The sequence below is a fragment of the Nothobranchius furzeri genome, chromosome 1 (assembly GCF_043380555.1).
Source record: "Nothobranchius furzeri strain GRZ-AD chromosome 1, NfurGRZ-RIMD1, whole genome shotgun sequence".
Taxonomy (NCBI): Eukaryota; Metazoa; Chordata; class Actinopteri; order Cyprinodontiformes; family Nothobranchiidae; genus Nothobranchius; species Nothobranchius furzeri.
Window position 1 is genome coordinate 35534493 of NC_091741.1, and position 25701 is coordinate 35560193.

Genomic DNA, 25701 nt, shown 5'->3' on the forward strand with positions numbered 1-25701 from the left:
GTCAATCAGAGCAATTCCACTACTGCGGCCGTGCTCCGGCAGTGCGGCGCCGTGCGGCGCCCTCTGTTCCGGCGTCCGGCAAAAATAGAATCGATCCTATTTTTGCCGGACGCCGGAGCACCTCCGCAGTCAATGGACAGGAATCACAACCGCCCAACAGGAAAAGGAGCAAGCACATCTTCCGTTTTTCACAATAAATCGCTAAACAAAAGGCGTTTTTTGTTTCATATGCACAGGTTTAACAACTTTTAACAACTATCAATGGCGGCTGAAGTTTAAATGCACAAAAATAAGCCATAAATACAGTTGCCACTATCAAAGTAGTCACACTTTGTTGATCCAAACACTGCTGATCTCTCAACACAAATGATGGGCAGATTAAACAGCTCATTTCCGATGCTTCTCCCGCACAACGGGTGTTTGGATCTAACTTCCGCGTTTATTGCTCGGACTGTATCGCAAGATCTCGAAAATCCCGCGCACGCTTGTTTGCCCCCCTCAGGTCTCCGCACCGGAGCGGAGCCGTTGGAGAGCGGGTACCAGTAAAAATTGAGTTCGGAAGCGAGCGGCTGCGGAAGGCGGGGGCGGAGCGGAGCGGAGCGGAGGTAGTGGAATTTGGGGGTTAGGCCCACTCCCATGTATTTTAAAACAGATTTTTATGGTTATATGTTATGAAACTGCCAGTATTTTCCAACAACTGGGCATCTTTTAAGTCATTTACAACAATTCATTTTTTCAATTCAAGTTTATTTATAAAGCGTCAAATCACGACAAGTCGTCTCAAGGCACTTCCCATAGTAAACGTTCCATTATAGGTCAGTTCATTAAGCCAGTCATTGAGGAGTTTCCTGTCTAAGGAACCCTTATATAGGAAATAACATTGCAATGAACATTTCCAGAGATTAATGGTAAAAACTTGTTTCTAAAGGGTGCAGTAGGGCTGCTCGATTACAGCAAAAATAATAATCACGATTATTGTGACTGAAATTGAGATCTCGATTATTTAAGACGGTTTTTCAATTTATGTTGACTTTATTTGTTTTTATTCAGTCATAAAATTGCTCAGGGCACAATCAGGACATAAATAAATAAGAAACAAGATGATCACTAAAAGAACTCCTGATTCCCAGTATAAAAAGACCAATATACTTATAGCTCATAGTTTATGACCCAAGGGCTAAAGACCTTGGTTTAACTCATGTAAGTCTAACCAGTACAGACCCAAATACCAATATCTTGCAAATACTGACAGCAAGAATTATACAGTGGCATTTATAACAAATACATGCAAATAAATTGAAGTTCACAAAATGTTGCATAACATTTATTGAGCGGTGTCAAGGTGCTGTAGGAGCGTGCACTAGCACCGTGTCCTCAGAGAGGTTAGTTATTATTTATCAGTGTGAGGAAGTTATTTCCACCTTATTTATAAACTATTTATTTACAAGTCCATCAGTTAATGTAATAATTGTCCCAACCACTGCTGCACCCCCCAACCCCCAACTCTGTCTCACAGCAATCAGGGGCAAGCTGCACGTGTGTTTAGCGTGCTGCACGCGCACATTTAGCCGTTTTTAGTGGCTCAGGAGCCCGCTTAGAGCCCAGCACTGAAGCCCTAGGCCCTCGGGCCAGCGACTGTGTAATTACCTCGGACACGGGGCGGGCGCCTTTATTTTTAATCGAATTCATAAAGAAAGATTGAAACACTTAAACCACGGGTCGGCAACCTGTTCCCATCAAAGAATCATTATTACCCATATCCCGAGCCACAGCAGCCGCAGCGTTGTGGGCGGGGCCTACAATCAGACAGCAGAGCGCTGCTCACAACAGGTGACAGCAGCCGGTACCAGTCGCTTGTGTACATCAAAGTTATCTTTCATAAGACGAGAATCAATAAAACGATTTATATAAAATGGATCCAGAAGTTGTAGCCCAATATACGATACATATCAATATTTTTCCCCATAAAATATTTAAGAGTTAACTCACTTCAAACTGTCTAGAGAAATTATATAAATAAATCAGTAGATTAAATGCATAACAATGTAATGATTCTTGTCAAACTTTACCCTTAGTGCCTATTCTCTGGTACAGCTGTCTGTTCACACACACACACACACACACACACACACACACACACACACACACACACACACACACACACACACACACACACACACAGCTGAGAGCTAGAGGTGTATGAAATGTCTTAGGCACTTTTTAATTATATATTTATAATTAAAGACAAAGAGCAGCCCGAAGACCTCTTATGAGGAATTATATAAATGGAAACCGTGTTCTCTCGCCCAGAAGTGGGTCGTTGGGGCCCCCCTCTGGAGCCAGGCCTGGAGGTGGGGCACGTTGGCGAGCGCCTGGGGGCTGGGCATTCATCCATGGAGCCCGGCCGGGCACAGCCCGAAGAGGAAATGTGGGTCCCCTTTCCCATGGGCTCACTACTCGTGGGAGGGGCCAAAGGGGTCGGTTGCAGTGTGTGACGGGTGGTAGTCCGACTAGATATAGTCGGACTCACCTCAACGCATGGCTCTGGCTCTGGAACCAGGTTCCTTGAGAGGGGTTGGACTTTCTACCACTCTGGAGTTGCTCCCACTGAGAGGCGCCGAGCAGGGGTGGGCAAACTAGTTGCCCCCCATCTTGGTGCCTGTACGTTGGGGTTTACCCCGGTGAATGAGAGGGTAGCCTCCCTCCGCCTACGTGTGAGGGGATAGGTTCTGACTGTGGTCGACATGGTCGGGACATAGAAGGGGGTGCACGGCTAAATAAGTTTGGGAACCACTGGGTTAAGGAATCGCCTCATACTGCCAGTAGAGAGCCAAAACTAGCACGAGTGGAAAACCAGCCAAAAAAGATCAAGAGGGAGAAACTTGAAATGACTTCTACATGTTAAACCAGTCCTGTTTTGAGGGTTTTGTTATTGTTTCCTCTTTAGTGCACCTGTCTTTAAGTCCATGAACACCAATACAGCTGAAAGTGATTAACAATGCCCTCAGCTGCTTAGTCAACCAGGAAATTATCAGACAGGTTTAATTGATTTCATGCCAGGCCCAAAAAAACAGTGTTCCTTTAATTCTTGTGAGCAGTGTAGTTTAAAACCATTTTAATTCAATTCAATTCAAGTTTATTTATAAAGCGCCAAATCACGACAAGAGTCGTCTCAAGGCACTTCACATAATAAACATTCCAATTCAGGTCAGTTCATTAAGCCAATCAGAAATAATGTTTCCTATATAAGGAACCCAGCAAATTGCATCAAGTCACTGACTAGTGTCAGTGACTTTACAGCAATCCTCATACTAAGCAAGCATGCAGCGACAGTGGAGAGGAAAACTCCCTTTTAACAGGAAGAAACCTCCAGAGGATCCTGGCTCAGTATAAGCAGCCATCCTCCACGACTCACTGGGGATCGAGAAGACAGAGCAGACACACACACACACACACACACACACACACACACACACACACACACACACACACACACACACACACACACACACACCACGCACGCACGCACGCACGCACGCACACACACACACACACACACACACAGACAAGTAATGTGTCTATAGTTGTATTGTGATGTCTTAGTAAATATTGTATTTGGTGAAAGATAAACTTTATTGTATTTATCCTAGTGGATCTATAATTAAACGAGTAAACTAGTAGTAGCACATCAAAAGTCAATGAAAACAAAAAGTTATTATCAGGAGAGGGAGAATGTTTTAGTGGTTAGCAGCAGTGTGCTAGTTGATGGCCCCCTCCATGAGGCCACCACAGCTCAGCAGAACGTCATTGTAGCTTCTTCTGGGGAGAAAAACACTTAGAGAGAAAATAAAGTTAACAGCTGAAATAGCAGGAAATAATACAGTTAAAGAGCAGATTGTAGAAGAAAGTAGTAGAGTGTGAAAAGTGGTCAGTGTATCCTCCAGCAGTCTAAGCCTATAGCAGCATAACTACAGAGTTAACTCTGGATAACCTATCCTATTTAGATGGAGGCATGTTGGAGGCAGGGCAAGGGAGAGCCGTCTTTACCGACTGTACACTCCACCTCCCTGTACTCCCCCACTTGTCCAGATTTAGGCTAACATCAGATTTTAACCATAGGCCCTATCAAATAAAAATGTTTTAAGCCTAGTCTTAAAAGTAGACAAAGTGTCTGCCTCACGGACTAAAGCTGGGAGCTGGTTCCACAGGAGAGGAGCCTGATAACTAAAAGATCTGCCTCCCATCCTAATTTTAGATATTCTGGGAACCACCAGTAAACCTGCAGTCTGAGAGCGAAGTGCCCGGTTAGGAACATATGGAACAATCAGATCACTGATGTATGATGGAGCTTGATTATTAAGAGCTTTATATGTGAGAAGAAGGATCTTAAAATCTATTCTGAATTTAACAGGCAGCCAATGTAGGGAAGCTAAGACAGGAGAGATATGATCTCTCTTTTTAATTCTCATCAGAACTCTAGCTGCAGCATTTTGGACAAGCTGAAGACTTTACTCTTTATTCCCGCCGCCTTCAGTGTTGTCCCCGAAAATGTTCCCATATTAAGTTGATTCAGGATGTCCAGACAGACATCGAATTCTCTGTCAGCACTTTCCTTGAATGACGAGACACGATCTTAGCTGATCCTGTGACGTAGGAGGTGGATTTAGTGCGACATGACCGTTCAGACTAGTTGCTTTCAAAAACATCAAGAGACGTATTCAGTACTGGATCGGATTGGAAAAAAATCAGATCTGTGCTGTTCAGACTGTCACAAAACTGGTGAAAACATTGTATTTGATGCGCTTTAGCCTGCAGTGTGAAGGTAGCCTTTGACTAAAGTCCTTTTCTGAAGACTTGACTCAAAAGTGATCTTTTTCTGAGCCATTCAGAGGTGGGCTCTCACTTTTGTTTTAGATCATTTCCTGTAGAATTACCCAAGTGCCTTTGGGCTTATGGTTATGGACTGTGGGCCGGACGTTGTGTGTCAGCCTTTGCTGCTAGAGAGCACAATCCACGTTCCATCAGTTCCAGTAGTCCCGAAGCAGAGCAGCCCCAGACTATCACACTACCACCACCATGTTTGATTGTTAGTCAGATAATGATTTAGTGTTTTACTCCCGGTGTAACGGAACACTTGTTCTGCTTTAGTTTCGTCCTTCCTCTGAGCGCTTTCCCAAAAGTCTGTGGGATCATGGATGTCTTCTGGTGGATGTGAAAAAAAAGATTGACAAAATTTTTTCTACGATGAGAACGGAGAAGGGGGCTCCCACCTGTCCCGAGGGGACATTCGCAGCGGGATATGCACTTGATTCTTGGGAGGTCTGGCGAATCGTGTGCCTCTCTCAGCTGTCCATCGAGGACGTGGAAGATTTGTGGATGTTCGGCCTGATGATCACTGGATTTCTTCTGATTGGAGTGGGAGGATATCTGGTTTTCTGGAAATTTGGGAAGACGGGAGCGATTGGAGTGCAACCCGTGCCCACGGAATGTGCCACTCGGGCGGTGACCTCACAAACTGGGACGTTACTCGAGGTGAACCACAAGCTGGATAATGTCCTCGCGGCATTGCCTGTGATAGTACGCAAGATGGATTTGATCTCGGAGAGGGTCGCCGGACGATGCGGGGATGGTTAGAACGTATAATTGGCTCACTGGTGGACATGAATGACCACTTAGAGACTCCAAGGCGGAGAGGAAAATTATCTCTGCCTGCCCCAAACAAAGTCATGTTTATCCTTATCTGACGCCATAGCAGCCTCTCAAGGCTGCCTCAACTCACCCCCACGAAAGGAGGAATGCCGACAGATGCTGTGTCCCGACCTTCACCCTCTTCCTTCAGATTGAGACGTCTGCGGGAAACTTCAATGTGCTCTCTGGTCCTTATCTCTCCCTCCCACCTGTTGGTCTGCAGTTGGTCGATGCGCCGCAGTGGCAGCTCCCATTGGAGGCTTCAGGATCCCGCCCATCCCCGCCTCCCCATCGGACTCTGATGTTTTGTATCTGTGCTGTTTGTGCTTCCATGTTAAAGGAGTTTTTTTTTGTATAATAGAGTTACTCCCCGCTGGGGCTAACTCTGCTATTCCTTTTTTTACCTTACCCCTAATTATCCTCATGTAACACCCTTTTCATCTATCTATTAAGGTAGCGCGACTCATGTTGCGAATGACCGCAGGCACCAATTCTTGTTATGTGTCTTACCCACGTATGTCTGATCTCTGAATTGTGTGTACTGAAACTCAATTTCGTTTCTCTGTATGTCCTGCACATGTGGTAGAAATGACAATAAGTGACTTTGACTTTGATGTGAGACCTTTGTGGTTTTTTGCTCAGCAGGCATTTTGATTACAGTTGCTCCACAGAGGCCATTTTCCCACCCCTTGTCTTTTGTTTAAAATAGCTGACTCATGACCTCTGACCTTAACCAAGAGGCTCATGTGTGGATCTAGGTTGGTTTGTTTTTTCTCGCTGGCTTTCTCAATACAAAGGAAAACAGTCACAGCACGTATGACTCAGCGGTTCTGTCATTTCACTCTTGTTCCACTGTTTTGACCAAAGAAACACCAGTAAGGGTTGGCCTTTACTGTCTGCAAACATTTTTATTAGACTGCAAAGAGTTTTAACAGCAGGCTGGTTATTTTTTAAATCTAAATCACGTTCACGCTGTGGTTTGGCATTGTCGATCTTGAGGTTTACAAGAGGATGGCCCAGATGGTCGGTGGCTCTGCTGGCCGTGGCTCTTGCAGTCTACTGGCTTCCATCTCCCATCAACCCCAAACCACACAAGTGAGTGTGCATGCTTTTGTTTTTACTGCTGTTCTCCAGACTATGTGAACAGTAACGGTAACAAAGATCGCAGACACCAGCTCCACTCTACATATCAAAACTAACAGCTTTACATCCAGTCTTTTGTGCTTTTGGTCCATGTCCACACATGTTGTGGGTCTCCCCCCGCTTTCCTTTCTTCATCCATGTTCATTTCTCCAACACAAGTGTCTCAAACATGGACGTAATTTAGGGGGGGGGGCAGGGGGGACATGTCCCCCCCACTTTCTCCAAAGTCAAGTTTTCACCCTTGCACTTTTTACCAATACTTTATATTAAATTGGCACTGGTTGAGCTCTAGGACCAAGCAGAAAACAACCATTTGTGTTGAAGCCTGTTTCCCATTAGAACATACTGTAAAGACCCCCCCCCCCACACACACACACACACACACACACACGTGCCCCCCCCCACTTCTAAAGTGAAAATTACATCCATGGTCTCAAACATTTGTCTAATCTATCGATTAGACCGGCTACATGCTTTAGTTTTAGTATTTATGAACAGTGGATGATTGCTCCAGTTTTTAAATGGTTGCTTTTAATGTTTCTCTCAGCCTGAAAGGACCTCCTCCAGCTCTGGTGGGGCTGCTGGCTGTTAACACCCAGCTGCAGAGGGGCCGCCGGCTGTTTGCGGGGAAACTTCATGGACCAGAGTCCTTCACCGCTGATGACAATGGTGAGTTTTCTATTTTTGCATAACTTCAGATTTATGTGAAATCCCTCCAGAAAGATCTGGTTCTGTCCAGCTCATCAAGGTCGAGCCTCCCAAGTTCTGTTGAACAAAGTGAAACTGTAATAATGATGGTACTTCCTCGAGGGCCGCTATCCCACATGCCCTAGCGTTTTCCCTGCTTCAACACACCTGATTTCAATCAGCAGGTGATTAACAGGCTTCTGGAGAGCCTGATGAGCTGCTGCACAGGTTGGAACTAGGAAACAACAAAACGATGCAGGATGCTGGCCCTCGAGTGCTGGAGTTTGACACCCCAGGGTTAATGAAAGGCCACCCAGCCTCTATCGCTCCCGTGGTCAGAATATCGCACTTGCAACTTCACAGTTGCTGGTCTGGTCTGTTGGGACCTGGCGCTGTTTTCTGGCTTCAGCATGTGTCCTGCACGTTTTAAATCATGAACATGAGTGATTTGTTTAATTTAGTAATTTCCCTCTGGGATTAATAAAGTATCTTTGAATTGAATTGAATTGAACCACTCCTCTAGACACTTAGGAACGCTGGAAGGCATTTCAGCTGTTAGATTAAAGAGCAAGTCACCCCCTACCAGAGTCTTACTCCACTCCCACTTCCTGTTTGAAAAATGCAACAAATGCTGTTGCCTGGCAGACCGAGAGGGTGAAGCCGCTAACAAATACACACACACACACACACACACACACACACACACACACACACACACACAGGCTCACAACGGCATTGTAACATCATATGGTACCAGCTGATGTCATAGGGTACCTCTTAGCCAATAACGACAGCAGATTTAAATTTGCATGCAGTGCTGAGTTTTTACCTGAAGAGGGCGCAACACTGACAGTTTGGCAGAATTTTTAAATTTGAACTAAGATGCGCTAAAGTGCCAAAGTATTGACTACACGTGTCTGCAGCACGACTACACTCATTTATATAGTTTATCAGCAAAAAAAAAGTAGATTTGAGGGCGACTTGCTCTTTAAGGTGTTAAAAGATGAATGCACAGCGAGGAGATAAGTTTTGGTTACGCTTCAACAAACTGACACTAGGGGGTGCTAAAAGCAAGCAAAGCAGCCTAGTAAGACAGAAAATAACAATTTTATTTGATATTTAGAGTTTTTTATAACCTTATCAGGCCTACTTGGCTTTAGTTTTTGCTAAACATGTATAGGACTGCGTTGTTGCATTGCAGCTAAAAGGTTGCTGGTTCAAATCCCACCTGTGCTGCCTTTCTGCACATTCTCCCTGTGAATGTGTGGGTGGTCTTCCACAGACCAAAACAACGCGTGTAGGGTTGAATGTGGACCTGTCCAGGTGTCCCCCCACCGCTCACCCTGTGAGTGAGACACCAGGCCCCGTGACCCCAGGGAGGAGTACGGGCTTGGAAAAAGGATGGATGGTTTTCGTTAAAACAACCCAAATCGGTTGTGTGTTTGTGGATCTGGAGCAGTTGAATAGATTTATCTTTGTTAGGTAACGTTTACACCGGAACAGTCGACGGGAAGCTGTGGAGGATCGGTCCTGATGACAGCCTCACCCTCGTCACACACATGGGTCAGAACCTCCCAGAGTGTGGTTCGTATTCTTCAGTGTGTTTAAATGATAAATCTGTTTTCATTTTAAAACATTAATGTGTCTTTATGCGTGTCACGGTCACTCACTCGTTTCATTTGTTCAACAAATTAACAAAAGGCCGTAGTTTTTTATTTAAAACAATAAAGTTTTCCTTTTTGAAAAACGGCTCAAGTGTGTTTTCAGGCAGCAGCACGGACTACGAGCTCGTGTGTGGTCGTCCTCACGGGGTCCGCTTGGATCGCCACGGTCAGCTGATTGTTGCCGACTCTTACTTCGGCCTGTACCGCGTCGACCCGAGGACGGGAGAGAAGACCCGACTGGTGGCGAACACGGAGGGTACCATGTTTTTTCTGAGGCTGATTTAATGAACGAAACTCTCATCGTCCTCCTTCCTCAGCATCTCCTCTCCATTTTCAGGAGCTCGTGGCGTTCCCTTTGCCTTCCTAAACGGCCTGGAGATTTCCTCCCAAGCTGGAATCATTTACTTCACCGACTCGTCAAGTCGCTGGGGACGCAGACACGTCCGACTGGAGGTGAGGCAAGGAAACTGCGTCAGATCTTTTAACGAACTAGAAAATAAATGCCTTGTAGTTTTTTTTATTCTTATAATTTGAACGTTTGAAACGTAAAAAAGCCCAAAACTGCTTTAAAAGCTTCTTGCGTCACAGCTTTTCTGCTAGAAAATCTCTTGTGTTTTTCCCAGTAGCAGCAACCCTTCTAAATACAAAACTTCTTTCAGCGTGGCTCTAATAGGAATTTTCCACCGCCCAAACTGGCACGGAATGGGAAGGATCGGGTCGCTAAATATTTGGTTTCGATTGTTAAACCAGTCCAGAAAACCTACCCGGACCGGGCCAGTAGCGGGCCAGAGCGGGACCCCTTCTGTTGTGGGTCCAGAGATTTTTGGTCTGGGCGGAGCCACAGCGTAAAAGGTCTAGAGTCCTCTGATTGGCGGAGAGATTACGTAACTACCCGCAGCAGTCCCAGAGTTCCAGTGTTTGTCGCACACACCTCCGTGAGAGCAGGGGTGGGGGGTTGCTCACGTTCTGCACACGTTCCGCTGCTGTTTCTCACCAGTATCAGCTGATGGAGGGCTCTAGTTTACGGTAGGGTCGGGGAGGGGGGGAGGGGCACGACGCTGGGGGAAACCCTGAATATATAGACGCCCCATGGACTGGCGCTGCTTATTTGAGTGGGCATAGCGTGGGCTGCCATCTTGGGTGGGTACTCATTTGACCCCAGTGCATTTATTTCTACTGAGGAAGGTGTTTACCCACTTCTTTGTATGTTCATTCTGTGTTTTTATTCATAATCCATTTTTTGTTCCTTCCTTGCACAGTTTAGTTATAAAAAGTTTTTTACCTGACATGTTTCAGCTGGTATCTCTAGCCACCATCGCCGGTGTTTGTGGCGTCACTTCCTTTTACCAACATGTGCAATGCAAAAAGGAAAACTACAAACAACAATAGAAAAAACTAACAAACCAACAAGAAGAACCAGAAACACAGAAAGACCAGAACCAAAACCAGTAGTGACCCTTCCGTATATCAAAGGCATAACAGAAAAAGTCATAAGAACATAACATCAACACACCAACAAAACCATACATGACAGAGAACCCAAAGGACAAGATATCAGCTGATAAAAACATGGAGTTGAGCATGAAATCCCATGCAAACTCTGCAGTAAAACATACGTAGGAGGAACCGGACGCCAACTCAACACACGAACAATAGAACGTCATCAAAGAGCGAAAGGGAAACGAGTCGAAGACACACAAGAGCAGCCGAACAAGAAGCAGAACATACAATAAAGAAATCAGCCGTAACAGACCACCTCACAAGGGAAAATCGTATAATGAACTGGGACGATGCACGGATCATAAACTCAGAACAACAAAAATACAAAAGATGGGTCAAAGAAGCTATAGAAATAAGGAGACGTGGACACAAACCCATGAACGGAGACGATGGAGTATTCGCATTGGATCACGCATGGGAAGGTGTCATCAGCAGGGAGGACGCGGGCAGTAGAGGGCGACGTTGTTCTGTGCTGCCTGCGGATAAATGGAAGTGACGCCACCAACCTGCGATCTGTGACGGCTAGAGAAACTAGCTGAAACGCGTCGGGTAAAAAACAATTTGTTTACTAAACTGTGTAAAAAATGAACAAATGAAGAAATGGAGGTGTTTACCCAACAAAAAATACCAAAAATAAAAGACATGATATGGCATAATAATTAAAAATAAATGAATGAATTTTATATTTTAATGAAAAAACTAGTTTGATTGTCTGATGGAAACACTTGTGAGACGCCATAATGGACCACCAGCATACCTGTCAAGTCTCCACAACAGGAAACTCCCGTATAATATTCCTCTTCCCTTATTAATACTTTCCCGAAAATTTCCCGTATTACGGTCATTCATGGAGACTCCCCCCTCCCTCATGAATACCTGAGCAGCAGCAGACTCCCCACCCCCGACTCTCCCATATATTCAGGGGCAAAAATCCCTCATCATCGTTGGGGGTGACATTAGACAGTAAAAATTTCAGGAGTAATTCCTGAGGGGGACATTAAAAAAAGCTTTTTTTTTCATGTGTCTTAAATGTCTCATATATTATTAAATAATAGCTGTTGTTCTTTATTAGTCCATATATAGTCCAGACCTGTCTACAGGGTTTTGGATGCTCTACCAATAACACTAAGAGTAGTAAAACTAAGAAAGGAAGGTGTCAGTTAGCTACACCATAGACGGCCTAACAGAATATATTTGTTCACCATGAACTTGGGTCTGATCTCTACTACAGCAGCTCAACAAGAACTCAAAGCTCAAATCAGTTTTAAATTAGAAAAATAAATGATTTAATGAATAACTAAACTACACAATTCTTCAAAAATATGTATTTATTGAACTGGTGACAAACAACAACAGCAACAATACTTGTACTTTGTGCCTAATGATATCATTATTAAACATCCAAAACATATCACTTATTTATATGGACAATAATAATAAAATTGCCTTAATATTGTAATGGAATGGACTGTGTTTTTCCCTCCTGCACAAGACTAGTCTGCATGAGATATGGTCTCAAGGTCTCATGCATTCCTTCTGACCTGCTTATTATCATCTCAACAGAAGAATGAAGAATGAACTCTTTTCTTTTAATTAATCAAAGAACTCTATTTTAATAAAGCTAATCCAACCAAGTGTTAGTCAATGAATAAGATGTGACCGACCTGTGAAATCAAAATATTAATTACTTTATTACAATCCTATAGAATATAAAGGTACTATGACTTTAAGTGTTCCAACAGGACTCATTTCACGTAGCGTTAAAAAGACATGACACATTACTTTCACTGATCCAATCAGAATCTTACAGATCTGACGGAGGCGTGGTTTTGACGGTGTTTGGTAATTTTCATTTGACAATAAACCATAACATCCGAAGTATAAAACTACACCACGTCATCTCTAACGCCAGTTCAAAGCGTTCCAGAGAAAGTGACGGAGTGGCCAATCCTGATCTAAACTCTTTAACTGAAAGAACCAACGACAAGCTGAAAAAAAAATTTGTTGCTATTCCAACTGCGGCAGCAGTTCTGGTGAGACCCAAGCCTGGGTCTTGATGGTTCAGCTTTTATTCTGAAAGGAAACTGTTGCCGCAGTTGGTATAGCAACGAAATTTTCAGCTTGTCGTTGGTTCTTTCTGTTGATGAGTTTTAGATCAGGATTGGCCACTCCGTCACTTTCTCTGGAACGCTTTGAACTGGCGTTAGAGCTGATGTGGTGTAGTTTTATACTTCGGATGTTATGGTTTATTGTCAAATGAAAATTACCAAACACCGTCAAAACCACGCCTCCGTCAGATCTGTAAGATTCTTATTGGATCAGTGAAAGTAATGAGTCATGTCTTTTAACGCTACGTGAGATCAGTCCTGTTGGAACACTTAAAGTCACAGTACCTTAATATTCTATAGGATCATAATAAAGTAATTAATATTTTGATTTCACAGGTCGGTCACATCTTATTCATTGACTAACACTTTGATGGATTAGCTTTATTAAAATAGAGTTCTTTGATTAATTAAAAGAAAAGAGTTCATTCTTCATTCTTCTTTTGAGCTGATAATAAGCAGGTTAGAAGGAATGCGTGAGACCTTGAGACCATCTCTCATGCAGACTAGTCTTGTGCAGAGGAGGAAAAAACACACAGTCATTCCATTCTTTTACATATTATTGAAATCTTTCAGCTTACTTGGCGTTTTGGTGAACTGAAAAATGACCTGATGTCTTTCATTTGTCGTTTCTCTGCCATTCTGACCTGACTAGAAGCTACCAGCAATTGGACAATAACAAGAACACAGGTTTTAGATGTAGAGGAGGTTCAGTATCCAGCTGATAAAATGTTTATTTGGCCTACATTTAGCTTTTCCTGCTGTAAAAGAAAACTATTTTTGCATGAATGTGTACGTAACAAGTCCAGAACGCTGTGAACGCACTATAACGTGTAAAAAGATGTTTGACTTTAAAATTGATATAATTGGAGGAAAATATAGAGTGGAAACTACCAGTCAGAATGTTACAAAATGAATATCTGTTAATGGAATATCGAAGTCAAAGGTAGAACTATATTTTAAAAACAAACAAAAAATAAAATCTGAAATAGAAAATTAGATTGTAAGTAATAATATCCAACATAAATGTAAAAATTGACAATATCTGACTACAGAAATGTAAAATGACACTGAAACAAGTTAGTCTAATATTTGTGACATTAATGAGAGGATGATGGCTGTGTGTCAACTGTCTATCCTCTCTTTTACTGTCAATTTTTTCTCCATATACATTTCTGTCTTTCTCTTTTTGTTCTCTCTCCTTTCTGTTTAACCCAGCGTTAATATAAACACATCACGCTGCTTAAAGAGCAAGTCACCCCCAAATAAACATTTTTTGCTGATAAACTAAATAAACGAGTGTCTAATCGTGCTGCAGACACGTGTCGTCAATAATTTGGCACTTTAGTGCATTTTAGTCAAAATTTAAATATTCTGCCTAAAACTGGCAGTGTTGTGCCGTTGTCAGGTAAAAACTTTGCACTGTATTTTAATTTAAATCTGCTACCGCTATTGGCTAAGAGGTATGCTATGATGTAAACTGGTACATTATGATGTCACAATGCTGTCGTGAGCCTGTGTGTGTGTGCATTTGTTAGCAGCTCCGCCCTCTCGGTCTGCCAGGCAACAGCATTTGTTGCATTTTTCAAACATGAAGTGGGAGTGGAGTTAGACTCTGGTAGGGGTTGACTTGCTCTTTAAATTAAAGAGGCACTCGTTTATTTAGTTTATCAGCAAAAAAATGTTTATTTGGGGGTGACTTGCTCTTTAAGCTAACAATATATGTTGTCTATGTTAAACATGCCAGACTTCACACAAAGGAGCTGAACTGCAGCTTTATGTGTCCTTTGTGCAGGATTTTTGCCTATGCATATATTCCAATCTAAAACATAACAGGTGTGGCCATCAGACGGTGGGAAATGACGTGGAACTTCCCTGCAGCAGGATTTTTGTTCCAGCCTCCTAAAACGTTTATTTTACTCCCTTACATTACAGAGATAAGCAGTAACAGAGTCGTAGCAGACATATCTTCTAACGGTAAATAAGAAAACATTTCTCAACAGGTAGGCTACAAAAGTCAATAGTAATCCTGTGTGAGTTGTTTCAGCAGTGCGTTGGTTGTTGCAACCGTAGGCTGCTCCATTTGGGTTTGAAGGGTGGGGAACCCATCCAATATGGCGGCGTTATGCTGTTACGCTGTCCAGCGCCCAGTGGGGTGTCATGTTTATGAATGGTAAATTCTCAAGACCAGAATGAACAAGCTCTGAGTCGCAGTAATCTCCGTCTCATCACAGATCAGCTGGAAATCTGGAATTATGTCAGTTAATCTAAAAAGTCCTGGATTTATACAAAATGTAGTTCAGTATCTAAAATATTTTGAGCGCTCAAAATAAGTTTTACACCTGGTGAACTCCAATGACCTCTCCGGATTAATATAAATCAGTCAAAACTACATTTTACCCCTTTTACCTCTGAAACCAATGGAATGTCCAGCACAAGTTCTCGTCTCGTCTCGTCTCGTCTTCCTCCGCTTATCCGGGTCCGGGTCGCGGGGGCAGCATCCCAACTAGGGAGCTCCAGGCCGTCCTCTCCCCGGCCTTGTCCACCAGCTCCTCCGGCAGGACCCCAAGGCGTTCCCGGACCAGATTGGAGATGTAACTTCTCCAACGTGTCCTGGGTCGACCCGGGGGCCTCCTGCCGGCAGGACATGCCCGAAACACCTCCCCAGGGAGGCGTCCAGGAGGCATCCTGACCAGATGCCCAAACCACCTCAACTGGCTCCTTTCGATCCGGAGGAGCAGCGGTTCTACTCCGAGTCCCTCCCGAATGTCCGAGCTCCTCACCCTATCTCTAAGGCTGAGCCCGGCCACCCTACGGAGGAAACTCATTTCGGCCGCTTGTATCCGCGATCTCGTTCTTTCGGTCATTACCCAAAGCTCATGACCATAGGTGAGGATTGGGACGTAGATCGACCGGTAAATCGAGAGCCTGGCTTTCTGGCTCAGCTCCCTCTTCCCCACGACAGATCGGCTCAGCGTCCGCATCACTGCAGATGCCGAACCAATCCGCCTGTCGATCTCCCGATCCCTCCTACCCTCACTCGTGAACAAGACCCCGAGATACTTAAACTCCTCCACTTGAGGTAGGACCTCTCCCCCGACCCGGAGGTGGCAAGCCACCCTTTTCCGGTCGAGAACCATGGTCTCAGATTTGGAGGTGCTGATCCTCATCCCAGCCGCTTCACATTCGGCCGCGAACCTACCCAGCAAGAGCTGAAGGTCAGAGCTGGATGAAGCTAGGAGGACCACATCATCCGCAAAAAGCAGAGACGAGATTCTCCTGCCACCAAACTCGACACACTCCACACCACGGCTGCGTCTAGAAATTCTGTCCATAAAAGTGATGAACAGAACCGGTGACAAAGGGCAGCCCTGGCGGAGTCCAACCCTCACTGGGAACAGGTCCGACTTACTACCGGCTATGCGGACCAAACTCACGCTCCTCTAGTAAAGGGACTGAATGGCCCTTAACAGAAAGCCACCCACCCCATACTCCTGGAGCGTCCCCCACAGGGTGCCCCTGGGGACACGGTCATAAGCCTTCTCCAAATCCACAAAGCACATGTGTATTGGTTGGGCAAACTCCCATGCCCCCTCCATCACCCTTGCAAGGGTATAGAGCTGGTCCACAGTTCCACGGCCAGGACGAAAACCACATTGCTCCTCCTCTATCTGAGATTCAACTATCGATCGGACCCTCCTCTCCAGTACCTTGGAGTAGACCTTTCCAGGGAGGCTGAGGAGTGTGATCCCCCTATAGTTGGAACACACCCTCAGGTCACCCTTCTTAAAGATGGGGACCACCACCCCAGTCTGCCACTCCCTAGGAACTGCCCCCGATGACCACGCAATGTTGTAGAGACGTGTCAACCATGACAGCCCTACAACATCCATAGCCTTGAGATACCCAGGACGAACCTCATCCGCCCCCGGGGCTCCGCCGCTGTGTAGTTGTTTGACTACCTCAGCAACTTCTGCCCCCGAGATCGGACAGTCCATCCCCAGGCCTCCCAGCTCTGGTTCCTCCTCGGAATGCGCATTGGTGGGATTGAGGAGCTCCTCAAAGTATTCCTTCCACCGTCCGACTATAGCCTCAGTTGACGTCAGCAGCTCCCCATCCCCACTGTAAACAGTGTGAGCGAGTTGCTGCCTTCCTCTCCTGAGGCGCCGGACAGTTTGCCAGAACCTCTTTGGAGCCGATCGATAGTCTTTCTCCATGGCCTCACCAAACTCCTCCCACGCCCGAGATTTTGCCTCGGCAACTGCCACTGCTGCACCCCGCTTGGCTATCCGGTACCTGTCTGCTGCCTCCGGAGACCCACAGACCAGCCACGCCCTGTAGGCCTCCTTCTTCAGCCTGACGGCTCCCCGAACCTCTGGTGTCCACCAGCGGGTACGGGGGTTGCCACCACGACTGGCACCGGCCACCTTACGGCCACAGCTAGCAACAGCCGCCTCGACAATCGCAGAGTGGAACAAGGCCCACTCGGACTCAATGTCCCCCACTGCTCTCGGGACGTGGTCAAAGCTCTGCCGGAGGTGGGAGTTGAAGACCATTTTGACAGGTTCTTCTGCCAGGCGTTCCCAGCAGACCCTCACTATGCGTTTGGGTCTGCCAGGTCTACGCGGCATGTTCCCTTGCCATCTGATCCAACTCACCACCAGGTGGTGATCAGTTGACAGCTCCGCCCCTCTCTTCACTCGGGTGTCCAAAACATACGGTCGCAGGTCAGATGATACGACTACAAAATCTATCATCGACCTGTGACCTAGGCTGCCCTGGTACCAAGTGTACCGGTGGGCATCCTTATGTTCGAACATGGTGTTCGTTATGGCCAAACTGCGGCTTGCACAGAAGTCCAATAACAAAACACCGCTCGAATTCTGATCAGGTGGGCCGTTCCTCCCAATCACACCCCTCCAGGTCAAGCTGTCATTGCCCACGTGAGCATTGAAGTCCCCCAGCAGGACAATGGAGTCCCCTGATGGAGTACTATCTAGCACTCGTCCCAGGGACTCCAAAAAGGGTGGGTACTCTGAACTGATATTTGGCCCATAAGCACAAACAACAGTCAGGACCCGTTCCCCGACCCGAAGGCGCAAGGAAGCTACCCTCTTGTCCCCCGGGGTAAACCCCAACACACAGGCAGAGAGTCTCGGGGCTAACAAAAAGCCAACCCCAGCCCTCCGCCTCTCACCCGGAGCAACTCCAGCAAAGTAGAGTGTCCAACCCCTCTCCAGGTCTCGGGTTCCAGAGCCAATGCAATGTGTCGAGGTGAGTCCGACTATATCAAGCCGGTACCGCTCAACCTCTGCCACAAGCTCCGGCTCCTTCCCCGCCAGCGAGGTGACGTTCCATGTCCCAAAAACTAGTTTCCTTGTCCGGGGATTGGACCGCCAAGGCTCCCGCCTTGGTCTGCCACCCGATCCACACTGCACCGGACCCTTCATGTTCCTCCTGCGGATGGTGGGTCCACAGTTGGACGAGCCCATGTATCCGGTTCGGGCTGGGCCCGGCCGGGCCCCATGGGCGAAAGCCCGGCCACCAGGCGCTCGCTCACGGGCCCCAACCCCAGGCCTGGCTCCAGGGTGGGACCCCGGTAACCCTCCGGGCTGGGTACTCCGACTCTTCGTTTTCACCGCCATGAAAGATCCTTCGAACCGTTCTTTGTCTCACCCTTCACCTAAGACCAATTTGTCATGGGAGACCCTACCAGGGGCACTAAGTGCCCCAGACAACATAGCTCCTAGGATCATTAGGGCACTCAAACTCCTCCACCACGATAAGGTGACGGTTCAAGGTGGAGCACAAGTTCTGTTTTTCCAAAACCACCCTGAACCTGGCTCGAACTGGTTTGATGTTCCAGGTGTTGGAGCTGAACAACCTCGGACGTCTTCTGTCCTACGACCCTCGGACCAGAGTTGTGACGGTGCTGCTGGAGTCCCTCTACATGCCCAACGGCATCGCCCTGTCTCCTGATGAGAGCTTCCTGCTGCTGGCTGAGACCAGCATCGCCCGCATCCTGAGGTACTGATTCCCATCGGCATCTTTATTTCTTTAGTCAGATCCCCAGTAGTCTTTTTTTTTTGTTTGTGTTTGTTTTGTTTTTAACGTGGACATTGAGTCTACTGATAAAATTGATGATGATGAATCATTAGAATTATCATAAAAACATTAAATATTACTACAAACAATCCTGAAAGCATCAAACATTAGGACTGTAAAGGATGGGTCGTTTACATCTTACTTATGAACCATAAAATGTGAGATTCCATAGAAATATGAAATATCAATCTGATGGATCTTTGAATATTTTAACCAGAAGATCAGAACTTTTTATTGCAGGGATTAAGCGACACTTCCTATTAACTCCAAGGAAAGAGAGAGAGTCAGGTTTATAATAGTTAAGAAATTTATTTCTACACAATTTAAACACTCTGTGTACTGATGGACTAAGGTGGAGTGAGACGTGATGAATGATGATGGTGTGTGTGTGGAATGTTATTATCAGAACCAGCGGATCTGGAGAAGCGGTTAGTTCTGAGTGGGAGTGAAGGTTTCGCTCTAAACTTTAGTCGGAGATTTATAACACACATGAAACACCATCTGTCGGTCTACGTACCCCAGGGGAAGCCTCGGTTAGATCCAGAATGTCGAGGTCCTCTTGGACCCTCTTTGGTACCGAAGCCGGTAGAAAAGCAGCAGTGCTGACCAAACTAGTCTTGGAATGCTTCCAGGTCACGACAGGTTATCACTGGCGTCTCCGAGACCCTGAAGGGGTCGTGAGGTTGAGCTTTTATTCTGAAGGAGCCGTTGTGGTCAGGTGTAACTTGCAACAGATTTTATCCGGCTTGTCGAGGTTCTTTATGGCTGAAGAGGAAGTCCAGATGGCCGGTCCGAGACTTCTCTAGAACGCTTGAACTAAAGAAAAGGTGGCGTGGAATAGTTTTTATAATTGTCATATTTTGGTTTACTGGCGAATCAGAATTCGACATGCAGAAGAGGGTTTATACAAACACCACAGATAACCCCGCCCAGCCAGAAACGAAGGTTCTGATTGGATCAGACAAAAGGAAACGTGTCGTATGACTTTAGCATTACGTGTCATCAGTGTCTAGTGCAAATGTCCAGGATTATAATAACTTGTAAAATACTACTGATGACAGGATTATAATATCAAGTAATAACATTGTCATTTCACAGATTGATTGAACATTGGACTCACATTATTATTGGTAATTAACAAAGTTGTTGATTATGTGTTTATCAAAATAGTTCTTCGTCTTCGTCTTGAGCTGTAACAGAGGTGAAGCAGTTCAGATGAGCAGAGTGCATGAAAGACCTTGGCCACTATCTTATGTACATTAGCCTGTCAGAGACTTGATGTCTCTGCTCGAGCAGACGCAGCAGATCATGACCTTTAGGACAAAAACAGGACATTCATGACGCTACAGGACAAACAATCATAGAAACTTGAAAACATTGATAAATATTAATACATTACAGGTTTGTAATCTTAATACGCTGTGTCAATGAACACATAATAGACATTCAAAATCAAAGAGATTTTCTTCAGAAAAATTGCCAATCTTAATTATTTTTTGAAATAATATTCTTATCGCTTTTAAATATAAGGGTGATTTATTTTATATGGAAATGGCTCGGTTTATCCCTGATTTCTGTTATTTATTGTCGCGAGCACGTCCTATTTGTCGGTTCCTTTAAAACCTAGTTTCGTTAGAACTTAATAAGACTGCGCTGCGTTCTCAGGGTTCATGGGACGTCGGTGAGTTTTATTGTATTAGACCCTGGTTTGGACCCCCTAATTAGAATCAGTTTCCTATTTTAAGGAGAAATGATACGCCATACTTGTTTCTTTGTGCTAGCACACTTCCTTTTAATATCTCCCGTTATCTAGTGGTTTTAGATACTAGGGCAAAGTTCAGCGGGAGGCCATCCGTCGCTGGCAATTCTTTGGGTTATTAGGATTAATTTGCGTCCCTGTCAGCTTTTGTGGGCGGTGGTAACTAGAAAATGATTCTTGTTAGTTGATCAGGCTAACATAGATTTATCAATTTATCTAATTAATCCAACCTTCCCAGCGCTGGCGGAGACTTTTTCACACTTGCAAACAGAGCCTAAATTAACCTACTAATGTTTTGGCTTTATCATCCTTAAGACATCTCGTTACTCGCGGGAGAGGAGAAGACAAGCTTCTTTATCTTAAGGTTTCTTTTTATTAATCTGTCACAAACCGTAAAGAAAATCCTGATAATTCAGGAACCTGTAATTAATGTGCTTACCTCTCCTTATGATAGGTCGAGGCTCCCACTTTAACCTTTAAAGAGGACCTGGAAGAATCAGGGATGTGGATCTTTTTCCAAAAAGTTTATTACAAGATCAAAAAATACAAAAAATTGGTAAATATAAAAGTGATCTCTTCCCCCAAGGAGAGATTAATCCTAATAATTAACTAAGAATAATGAGTTGGCTTACACCAACTCTAAATCTTCTTCTCTTCAGGCTAATGCCCTCTAACACACGCTCACTAACTCTCTCCTGCTGCTGCTTGACCTGTCGACCTCTTCTATCCCAAATCTGCTCTGTCTCTTCTGTCGTCTGCCCCAACTGTTGTGTCAGCTCAGCTTCTAGCTGCTCTTTTTATACTCTTCTTGGGTCAGCTTAGACAAAGTAAATGTTTTCCAGTTACACATCCATCATTATCTCATGACAGTAAGGTCATGGGGTCATTTACCAGTTACACACTTTTTAGCTCAACACAAGACATTTGGTGTCTTTTCCCGATGTTCAGGACTCTTCATGAAGGCTTTTTAGCTTAACACAGGCCATTTGGTGTCATCTTTGCAGCAGATCTTCAGTTTCTTCCAAAGTCCAGCATTCTCCATGAAGGCCTTTCGTCTCCTGATGAGCTCTTGATGAGCTCTTTTCACTCTGTCTCCTTCAGTCCCACTTCTCCTGCTGAAGGTTGGGTCAGACGCTTTTTGACCTTTTGCCCAATTTTACTCGCAGAAGCAAGTTCTGATCCCTTGGATTCTTCATGAAGTGTTTGTCCACTTCTGAGATGCTTTATCTTCAGTTGATCTTCTTTTGTCCCAGCTTGGATGCTTGGTGTGCAGTTGGGCCCCTGTCTTCTGGCTGATTTTACTCGCATAAGCAAGTTCAGTGTGTTTCCGTGTGGGTCCGATCTTTTCTCTGTGGCCCACCTGTTGACTCCGTTTCTTGCCACTGTCTTTGGCATGTGGGAACTTGCAACAATATTCGTTTCTGGTGTAGCAATGAATACATATTAATTATGATCAATAGATGTGATATTCCATACAATTATGAAATTTCAATCTGATTGATCTTTGAGTGTTTAATCAGAAGATTCCAGGGTTCTTAGCTTGTTCAGGGACCATAAACACACTTCGTATTAATTCAGAGTATGGTATATATTTTACAAACTGAATTTAATGCTTTTTCCTAAACTAATAATTTATACATGACAAAATATGAATAAGGTGTTGTGATGGAAGCTAGACGTTGTAGCAACTGTTGCGGTCAGAATGGTGAGGTCACCGGACGTCGAAACCACAATACTCAGAGATTAGTAGCTTCCTCCTCTGAGTTCAGCTTCCCCGGCCATGAGATGCAACCCGGGGTCTGCAGATTAGGTGTGAAGTAGCTCTGAAAAGAGCCGTTGTGTCTGTAATCACTTGCAGCGTCGCAGAAAGGTTTTGACATAAGGTCAAAGGAGTGTGTTTCAAAAGAGGCTTCTTTCCCGATTTGGCCGAATGTTTTTAACCTTAACGTGTATCTTATTGTAATGTGTATGAGTGTACACAATGATTAACTCGTTAAATCAAACACATACTGATTTGTGATATAAATGGATCATTGTAAGAACAATATTCGTTTCAAATTCATTGACTAAAGCACAGGTTATTCAAACATTTCATCTAAACATCTTGTTCATTCATCACATACTGTCATGACCTCTGCGTTCCTGAGCTCCGTTTACCCACCACACCGTGGACAGCTCCGCGCTCCGGCCCCACTGAGAACGACAAGGAGAGTTCAGAGACGAGAGACGAAACGGGGAAAACCTGAGACCGCATTTTGCCACAACTTGTCCCACAAGGTTCTGTGCTGGGGCCTCTGCTCTTCCTCCTCTATCTGCTTCCTCTTCAGCACATCCTGTGCTCCTTCAAAGGAATCTCCTACCATCTTTATGCAGATGACATCCAACTGTACATCTCCTTTAAGCCCCATGAGATGTCTAAGCTGCAGCTGTTACACACCTGCTTAGACTCTATTAAAACCTGGATGGTGGGAGCTTTCTTCAGCTGAATGAAGATAAGACTGAGATCCTCATCTATGCTCCTGACAAGCTGGTTCCCAAAGTCAGAGACTCTCTTGGTCAGCTTGCTTCTCACACCAAACCTTCTGTCAGGAATCTTGGCGTGACCTTTGACCCAGCTCTCACCCTGGATTCTCAATCCAGTTCTCTTGTTCGCTCTTCCTTCTTCCATCTCAGGAACATTGCTAAGCTGAGTCCCATTCTGTCCCGCTCTGAACTTGAGACAGTTCTCCACACCTTCATCTCCTCACGCTTAGACTACTGTAACTCTCTTTTCACGTGTCTGAGCAGAACCTCCCTGAACCGTCTACAGGTGGTTCAGAACGCCTGTGCTCGGCTTCTGACCAAGTCCTCCAAACACACCCACATCACCCCGCTTCTCCTCCAGCTTCAATGGCTGCCAGTCAACTTCAGGGTTCATTTCAAGATCCTGGTTCTGGTCTATAGGGCCTTACATGGACAAGCACCATCTTACATGGGTGATCTTCTCAGTCCCTACACCCCCAGCAGGTCCCTGAGGTCCAGTGATCAAAGCCTACTGGTTGTGCAGCACCAGGCTAAAGGTCAAAGGTGACAGATCATCTGCTGCTGTGGCCCCCAGACTCTGGACCTCCTATCCCGGGATCCACTGATTTCCCTCTTTCCTATTCTCTCTCTCTTTCTTAAGATTTTTTCTTTTAAATCCCAGTTGCCTATTTTTGCTCATTTTAAATATATTTTTAAACATTTTCTAAATGCTTTTGTATATATATATATATATATATATATATATATATATATATATTTATATTTTGTTTTTGTGAAGCGCCTCGTGATTTTTATCTTGAGAGGCACTATAGCAATGATATTTTCTTCTTCTTCTTCTTCAACCAGAGGGAAACCGAGAGAACTAGAGACTTGCATTTTTATACCGACACGGAGATCTTTCCAGGAGGAGAACCACCGGCTTCCAGAAAGAGAGAGAGAAAAGGGAGAGCGTGAGACGTCTGTCACAGTTGGAGTAACACAGGTCCAGAAGGAGGAAACTTACCCCGGGCAGGGTATCATACGAGTGTGGGGCCTTGCCCAGATCATTACACTTATATTTAGTATAATAGATTTAATCAGACCTCTGGCATTATTATTTTCATCTACCTTATTTATACCCGCCAGAGACACTTTTAGTTAATAAACTCCTTTTGAACTTTTATTTGTCCTCGTGTTTGCTCCCACCACACTTGTGTTGCCCCTCCTGGTAAATCCTAGGCCTGGAGGGGTGTAACACATACGATTATTGAACTTATAACTAACATCGTGGAGTCTTCACTCATTCAGAGTGAAGAATGTTGACGTCTGGCTTTCACGCAGAGTGCAGGAGACCTTGGGTGAGAATGTTTGTTTAAATGTTTTGTCTTCGTGGAATGTAAACAAGTGCTGAACAGAACCTTCTGGATTTAGAAGGCCAAACAGAAAGTGGGTTCATGCTGTAGATGAAAGGTCACTATGTTGGTCAATATATTGGTGAAAATGGACCCTTTTGGTTGAGGCAATGCATAATTAAAGATGAATGTCTGGTTCTATTCTCGTATCTCTGTTGCAGACCGGTTCTTTAGTTTGGGCCAGGCTACAATCCATTCTCTGTACTACACCTTAGCTATAATAATTTCCTATGCATCACCGCTACGTTTTCAGTTATTGGACAATTTAAGGCAAGTCTAGCCGCTCTATTCTGGGTCAACTGGATCTCATGAACGTCATGTTTAGAAGCAGAGGCCCATACTACTACACAGTATTCCAAATGAGCCAAGACTAAAAATTTAAAACCAGTCTAGCATTTTCCCCATTTATTAAATATCTGCATCTTCTAATGACGGAAAAACTTTTACTCATTCTGGATACCAACTTAATAATGTTCATGAAAGTGTCCTCTAGCCATACACCTAATAATTTGACCTGTTTTACCTGTTCAGTATTTGTTCCTTTAAAGGGCTCGTCAAGCCTGCCTCAGGCTCGCTCGGCTGGTGAGTGATCCGACTGCTCTCAGAGCTAACGCTGTGTCCAGAATCAGACATGTTGTAATGAGAACCGGGCTCCGCGCCAGTTCACAACACTCGCTTCGAGCCTGTGGCAGTGTGGACTGATACTAGCTAAATTACGTGAAACGCGTCCACGTCTCTCTTACTTTGCATTTATAAATATAGCAAATATAGCTGCTAAATTACTGGTAGGGAACGATCTTTAGAAGCTGTTAAAAGAAATTATTTAGCTTACTCACCTCAGGTTGGGCCCAAAATCTCCGTTTTGGGGAAGTGGCTGTCGGCGGGATCTGGCTAATTACTGGAACGGCTTGGACTAATTTGTGAAATGCTCTTTAAATCAGCATAGCCCGGTTCAAATTCCATCAAGTTGGTGAAAGAGTCACATGTAAACAACAATAAACTACAAAATCTAACAGCCAAGCTACTGGAACAAAAAATCAGTACTAGAAGCTTTATTGGGACTCTGGGTGTGTCCGAATCCGTATGTACAGTCTATGGTCCGAATCCACGGGCAGGATGCTTACGAGTACGGGTCC

The 25701-nt window shown here is 44.8% G+C and overlaps 1 protein-coding gene across 1 annotated transcript in view; it reads left to right on the forward strand.

Moving 5' to 3' along the window:
* zgc:194209 (adipocyte plasma membrane-associated protein) overlaps positions 1-25701 on the forward strand; it is a 41722-nt gene that overhangs the window by 1684 nt on the left and 14337 nt on the right. The window contains exons 2-7 of the mRNA XM_054739882.2: positions 6688-6783; positions 7379-7500; positions 9001-9102; positions 9286-9438; positions 9520-9635; positions 18654-18814. Coding sequence (XP_054595857.1) covers positions 6688-6783; positions 7379-7500; positions 9001-9102; positions 9286-9438; positions 9520-9635; positions 18654-18814 — 750 coding nt within the window. The remainder of the gene's footprint in view (positions 1-6687; positions 6784-7378; positions 7501-9000; positions 9103-9285; positions 9439-9519; positions 9636-18653; positions 18815-25701) is intronic.